The sequence below is a fragment of the Cajanus cajan genome, chromosome 5, assembly GCF_000230855.2.
Source record: "Cajanus cajan strain Asha chromosome 5, NIPB_CcT2T_4, whole genome shotgun sequence".
Taxonomy (NCBI): Eukaryota; Viridiplantae; Streptophyta; class Magnoliopsida; order Fabales; family Fabaceae; genus Cajanus; species Cajanus cajan.
Genome location: NC_138521.1, coordinates 47670479 through 47678157, shown reverse-complemented (window position 1 = coordinate 47678157; position 7679 = coordinate 47670479). Strand labels below are relative to the sequence as shown.

Sequence of the window (7679 nt, the reverse complement as noted above, 5' to 3'; positions counted from 1 at the left end):
CCCATTCTTCTTCGTCTCTTTTCTTGGAAAAAGTATTAACAAACAATATCAAGCCACGCGTACGTCCACATAAATTACATATTACACTCTCTTCTGTTCCAGCCAAAAATAAACAAAAGTTTCCAAAGAGAAATGAGAAAGAAAGGTGTTGGAAGTTTCCTTTCAGAAAAAGAAACACTTGAGGAAAAAAAAAATTATCACAATACTTACGGAAATCGTGTGCAGTTCTTGGCTTCTCTATATGTCCAACCTAATGTATTAGTAGATATATTAATTGAGAATTTTAGATTAATTTAAAATTTTTAACTATGATTTTTACAACATCAATTTGTACTGTGTTCTTGTTAATTATTTTAAAAAAATAAAAATAAATATTTAAAGAATAAAGTGGAAGTTTACTATATATTTAAATAATAAAACGACGAAGCATGTGTAAAACTAGTATATACTTCTAATCTAAGGAATATGAATACGGATTGTTTGACAATGTTTTTGAATCTTTGAATTAATGGACAATTAGCCATAATAGGTTTTGAACCATTAAAACTAGATACAAAGTAGGGAATTCCATGTGGAATGCATCTATATACCTAAATATTTGAGTATTGACTACACTATGTGCTTTACTTTTATAATGATATATAAATAAATAAATAATAATAAGTATTATTAAGGATGTTAAAATAATAATATGGTAAAAAAAATTAAGAAGTGTTTGAAAATGAGAATAGTTGATTAGGAAAAAAAAAATCATTTTCTTGCGTCTATCTTTAATTTGTATTGGTAAATTATATTTCGGCGACTAATAAAATGCAGTTATAGCCTTATTACTTTATGTTGTTCTCTGTATTTCTAATAATTTAATGAATAAAAATTTTAGAAATATCCTTAAAAACAATTTTAAAGAAAGAAAGATTCAAATTACATTAAAATATAACAAAAAAAAACTATTAAATAAATAATAGTAAAAATAACTATCAATTTTGATTGGAAGTGAAAAAAAAAATCATAACCGGGCAAGAAAAGTATAAGGAGAGCGTCAAAAAAAATATAATAAAGTGATGCATGTTTCTTTTCAGTTAAATCTTTCAGGAATAAATAATAAAATTTATTTAATAAAAAACTCTTTTCATAAACTATTTTTAATTTAAAAAGTTGCACCCAGGAAAATGAAAAGAAAAAAAAACGTAAATCTGTGTATTTAAAAATATTGCCTCTGAACTGAAAATAAAATATAAATAAATTTGAATTCACTTTACTTTATTTAATAATATTATCTCTAAATATCTTTTATTTAATTAAAGACATTAATTTTAATATCAATTAATGGAGAAACGAAATTTATGTATATTAAATAAAACCAAATAATGTAAATTATTTTTTAATTAATGTATTTTTTATATATATACGAGCGAATCCGGAGAGACTCGGCGTATATAAGTAGAGTTCAAAAGCGATAGCGATAATTACACAATAATAATTATGAAAGAAACTCTCGCAATTAAAATCATGCGCAATTAATTATATAATTAATTAATATTGTAATTAATGATAATGTGTATAAGTAACATGATAAAAAAAAATAGTATATAATAGGAAAAGAAAAGTTTAGTCAAAAGGTCTGGGGCCAAGAATCGTTTGAGTGGGTTCATTTTATTTGGTTTCGTCATGGCTTGTGATTAATCTTAGACTTAAGTGCATCTCAAAATTTCTAGAACCCACGTCACATTGAAGTTGGGTTGGTTTGGTTTCCGTATAATAATATTTATACAAGAGTCCCCTGCAAGAATCAGAACCCTTGTTGACCTTTCCCTTCTCCTTCTCCTTCTCTTTCTCATTCTCTTTCTCTCCTTCTTCTTCTTCCCCTGAAGTTATGGTATTTGTCATTCATTTCAAACAACTGGTTCACCCTTGGACCCATGGATTCTGATCGTCCCCCAAACCCAAACTCTACCTTGTGCCACTCTCGCTTCTTCCTCTTCGGCTTCTATTGCTGGGACTGGGAATTCTTAACCGCTCTTCTCCTCTTTAGTTCCTCTTCCTAATTTCTAATCCCTAATTCATAAATCTTTTTTTTTTGTTTTTTAATTTTATTATTATTTTGGGTCAAATAATTCGTGAGGTAGTAGGTGAAGGGTAGATCCGGAAGAAATGTCGCAGCGTTCGACGCCAGCGCCGTTTTTGACGAAAACGTATCAGCTGGTGGACGATTCCGCCACCGACGACGTCGTTTCCTGGAGCCAAACTGGCAACACTTTTGTCGTTTGGAAACACGCCGATTTCGCTAAGGATTTGCTTCCTAAGTACTTCAAGCACAACAACTTCTCCAGCTTCGTTCGCCAGCTCAACACCTATGTAAGCCTCTCTTTCCTCGTTTTAACTCCTTTTATGTCGTTTATGTCTATATCTACCACTACTTATTAGTATAGCGTGTGGTCGTTTCATGGTGAATTAGGAACGTACGTACGTACTTACGTACGTAAGTGTTAATTAATTTCTAGTTCATTGTTGAAACCAATTTCTTTAATTCTCTCCGCTGTAGCATTTCATCATACTTGCGTAGCGAATTCGATGGGAAATTAATTAATAATGCTTGATTGATGCTTTTATACCGTGTGATTTCATTATTTTGCTTGGAATCTTATCTCCAAGTTTCAACCCAAGGCGAGGATCATTTTGGCGTATATCGAATATTAAAAAGTGTGTTGTATGATATGGAGGATTGCTTGCTTTGAATTTGTCTCTTGTTTGTTGAAGCATCGTTGTTTGATAAGTGTTTTATTTTTATTTTTACTTTTTCTTTAGTATTTTCCACTCAGAATATTCTGTTTCGTGGAAGTTTACTCTACTCCACATGAGGTTCACGGGAAAATGGTGAGATTTGAAGGAGAGATTTATGTGTGGTAGAAGGCACGTGATGCTTAGTGCTTAGATCTTTTCTGTTAGGTGGCCTAATTGGACCAATTTTTTTTCTTTTCTTTTTTTTTCCGCAGTGGAGAGAGCCTTTAAGTGCTTTTTGCTTATTTTTAAACTTGAAAAAAATAATAGAGATATGATTATATGAATAGTGTAACTACGAAAAAGTCAAACTAATAATAAAGGAGTGAACTGAATAGTTAAGGTAAGGATACTATATTATGACTGGTTTTTTTTTTTTTAATGAAAGATATTAACTTATCCTCTGAAAAACGGCCTTCTGTGTAACGCATTGATTTAATTTAATTGCCAAAGATAATTGTGACTTCGGTTTAACTTTTATTTATTACTTAATTATTAAATTGCGTGATGTTATTCAAAGAATGAATTTGATAATGGTAATAATTATTTCGAAGGTAAAATAATAGTAGTAGATAAAAATAAGTTATTGCTGTATATAATAAAAATGATATTATAGGAAGTGGAGTTGGTGGCTAAAATACATTATTAATATTAATTTTTGGACGGAAATTGTAGTTGCCACTTACCTTTGTATAAATGCGAAAAAAATGAATAGTGGCGACAATAGTTGCGCCGCCACAGTACAGACCGATCCCGCTTCCTATGTTTGGCAATGGGCGGATTGGTCGGATCATGTTATGTTATGTTATTTTTATTTTATTTTATTTTTTAATTCTATACTTTAGTTGGCTTCCTTTTGCTCTGTTTTTATTGCATGCTGACTTTAATGAATTGGGCCATTTGTATACGAATTTTTTTTTTTTTTTTTCCAAGTAATACCTCAATACATCCAACCAAATAACAATAATCAAACAAATTCCAATTATTTTGAGATTTTTATTTTTATTTATTTATGCTCAAAAAAGAAGAAAAGTAGAAACAGTAATTTTTGTTCTCAAATGCCTTTTTAGCTGCTTTCCCTTATTATTGAATTAATTAAAAAATATTAACAATTAATTTTTAAAGTAATCATTGTATATTTTCAAAATTAATATTGATTTTAATTAATTAAATATTAAAAAAAATTATGCGAATTAAATATTAAACTTAAATATACTTTCCTTTTTGTAAAAAAAAAAAAATAAACAGAGACTTTAACATTTATCCATTTTTAAGACTCATTCATGTATTTTGTTTCATGAGTCTATTTTTTTTTTCTAAAAAGTTTTTTGATAAGTTTCAGGTTATAATTTACCTAGTCAAAAGTAAAATATTTATATTAAAAAATTCATTAAACAACATAAAAGATGTTAAATGTTTTATTTTTTAAAAATAATTTTGAATGATAAATTTTATATTTCTGTCTTCTGTGGTGCATATTCGAAAAATCGTTTATGGTGTATTTATGAATAGAGAAATGTTATTATCTTTTTTACACTGTTTTTAACACATTGTCGAAAATTATTTAAAATTACTAAAAATTGTGAGTTTACTTTTATTTTTTAGTTAAAATATTTTTATTTTATTTTTAGTAAATGAGAAGAAGAGTTGAGAGAGATAGGAGGAATGTGTCGTGTGTAAAACTAGAGTAAATTGGTCTTTATTTGTTGCCGAAGATAAAATGAAGAAGCTAAAAAAAAATGATATTTTGAACGTTGAACTATTCAGGGATTCCGAAAGATAGTTCCGGACAAATGGGAATTCGCGAACGAGTATTTCAAGCGAGGACAGAAGGAGCTCCTCGTCGAAATCAAGCGGCGGAAGACGGTGGTGCAAGCGCCGGCGGCCGGGAAATCCGTGGGCGGCGGGGGAAACATCTCGGCGTCTCACTCGGGCGGCGGCGACGACATGGGGTCTACGTCGACGGGGTCGGTGGAGGCGACGCCTCAGGGCGCGGACTTATCGGGCGAGAACGAGAAATTGAAGAAAGACAACGAGAAATTGAGCAGCGAGCTGGCGCGCGCGAAGAAGCAGTGCGAGGAACTCGTGAGTTTTCTGAGGGAGTCTCTGAAGGTGTGTCCCGATGTGATAAACCGCATCATTCGTCAAGGAACGTGTGGGTCCGGCGACGATGCGGTGCGTTTTGATGCCAATGATGATGACGAAAATGCGGTAGGTGAATGTGAAGAACCCAGCGGTGGAGAAAGTTTGAAACTGTTTGGTGTTTGGTTGAAGGGTCAGGATGGGAAGGACAATGAGAATTTGAAGATCGCTAGCGGTAACTGCCGCAAGAGAGGGCCTCAAGACCCTATTGCTCGCACCGCCAAGGAATTGAAGACCCTTGTTTAGGACACACACATATCATAAGCTTGCTTCCTATTCATGTTTTCACCAATTTCATACTCAGATCTAGAAAGAAAAAAACACTTTGGTCATCATGGAACATGTATGGCTTTTTTTCTTCTTCTTAGTTTTATATGTACACAAATGGTAGTTGTTTATTCATGACATTTTGTAATTTGCTTTGGTGGTGCAGGACTAAGTAATGGTTACTAATAATGTTGATTATCATAATGTGTATAAGTATAAACATCGATTTCTATGGTTTAATTTACATGGGGTGCGCTTGGTTTCAATTTTTAATTGATGCTTCGTACTTTTAGTTTAGGATTTTGACACATAAATTCACGCTCTCTTGAATGAAATTATTGCGTGGGACCAGACTTTTGCATCCTCTCAGTCATTGGGTTGAGGTTTATAAGATTTTTTTTAACAATTTCTTTATAAATTTCAAAAGAATTTAATAATTTTAAAGATTTTTAATTTTTTTTATAAAAATATAATATTTTTTTATAATCAAGATTTTGTGATATTGATTTTAATTTAAGAATAATTTATAAGACTTAAAAGCACTTTATTATATTTTAAAAGATAATATAAACTTTTAAAAAAATGATTTTTGTACATATAAAAATGATAAATTTTAAATAAAAATTAATATTTTTTTTAATTTTTAATAAACAATCAATTTTGATTTCATGTTCATTTAAATGACTTTTTTTACATACAATTTTTTTTTATATGTTTATGTTTTCTCATTATATTATTGAATTTGAATAATATGTTCAAAATTATGATATCAATTAATTGGTAGAATTATCAAAATATATTTTTAATATATTTAAAATTTTGATATTTTAATATTAAATTTTATTAAAAATAATTCTCGATTAAATTTTAATTATTTAAAAAATTTAATAATAAATAATATTTATTAACTTAAAAATAAATTTTCATATTTAATAATTAAAAAAATATCAATAAATTATGTATCAATATTGATAGGTAAAACTATAATTCAATAACATTGATAAGAAAAATAAATAAAGAAAAAAGTAGAAGAAAAAATAAATGAGAAAGATAAAAAAAAAAATAGATAGAAAAGAAGAGAAAATAGAAAACGAGAGAGAGAGAAAAATGAAAAAAAAATGAGGAGGAAAAAAAAAAGAAATTAATAACATTATATAAAATCTGAATGATTTCAATTATTTTAATTGAATACGACATGAGATTTTTTTTATAATAAAAAGAATCTTTTACTATATCTCCTAATTAATTAAACTGCGTCAGGTTTGCCAGTAGATCCTCTCCCGAGTAATGCGTCGTATATTGATATATTTTGATTTTGATTTTGAAGTCAAAATTTAGGATGATGACATTGACATTTTCTAGAAACAATTTTTATGAAGTTACATTCATTTTCATAGTTGTTTAGAACATTAAGGAAAATAGGAAATAAAATAACGTAAACGAGGTTTTACGATTATAAATCATAAACCAATAGATGAAATATATATATATATATAATTTTATTTTGTTTGAATTTGACTTTTCCAAAGTCTGCAGGAACATTTTAATATATTGTTTAATGTAACGGACTAATTTAGCCATAGTAAAATATTCTCTTTAGCTTATTGAATACGCACTCATAGTCTGAAGTGTCAACTAATTTACGGTTGACAAGTTTAACCTTGAATTTTTTTTTTTTGGTGAAATGAAAAAAATATTGTGTAAATAAATATTTAACTATTACTTATGATCATAATTTTTAAATTTAAAAATATAAATATACATACAGTTAAACACATATATAAATAAAAATGATTAAATATATAATATATTTATATGAGATTTTGAATTACTGTTAGAAATTATTACATAACAAAAAAAATAAATTTATAATAGTATGTTACTAACATATTACTAAAAAAACATAGGTTAAAACCTTATTTTGGTCCCTTATAATCTTTTTTTGTTTCAATTTAGTCCCTCATTAATTTTTGGTCTCAATTTGGTCCCAAATTAATTAATTAGTTTCTATTTAGTCCTAAATTAATTAATTGGTTTCAATGTGGGACTTTCCGTCCAAATTGCTTTAACAATGTTAACTTTTGGCCACGTGGACGCCACGTAGATGCATACGTGGCATCCACGTGGATGAGAATTTTTTTGAAAACACCACGACCCAGAACGGCCCGTTCTGAAAACGGAACGGGCCGTCCTGGTTGCAAAATTAAAACACCACCAGTGAAGCAAAACGGGTCGTTCTGCTTTTAAAACGGGCCGTTCTGAAATCAGAACGGCCCGTTCCAGAACTGTGAATAAAATATTCTTTACTTGATTGTGTTTTTGATATTATAATTATGCAATTTTGATCTCTAAGGTTTTAATTGAGTAATTTCAGTCCTTAAAAGATTATAATTGTGTAATTTTAGTCTCACAATTTTTAATTGAACAATTTTAATCTCTCAAATATCATAATTGTGGAATTTTAGTCTTTCTCATTAAAAATTTAATAATTT

The 7679-nt window shown here is 28.8% G+C and overlaps 1 protein-coding gene across 1 annotated transcript; it reads left to right on the top strand.

The window, feature by feature from the left end:
* The first annotated feature begins 1763 nt into the window (after nt 1–1763).
* Nucleotides 1764–5460, top strand: LOC109817362 (heat shock factor protein HSF24). Its single transcript, XM_020382594.3, has 2 exons — nt 1764–2355; nt 4546–5460. Exons 1-2 carry the CDS (start codon nt 2152–2154, stop codon nt 5164–5166), a joined length of 825 nt encoding a protein of 274 aa, XP_020238183.1. The 5' UTR covers nt 1764–2151; the 3' UTR covers nt 5167–5460.
* Nucleotides 5461–7679: the final 2219 nt, after the last annotated feature.

Bases quoted from the DNA above. Each gene is read 5' to 3' on its own strand.
- LOC109817362 (XM_020382594.3), top strand. From the start codon at position 2,152: ATGTCGCAGCGTTCGACGCCAGCGCCGTTTTTGACGAAAACGTATCAG. The intron at 2,356-4,545 runs GTAAGCCTCTCT...TGAACTATTCAG, and splicing joins TTCGCCAGCTCAACACCTAT to GGATTCCGAAAGATAGTTCC.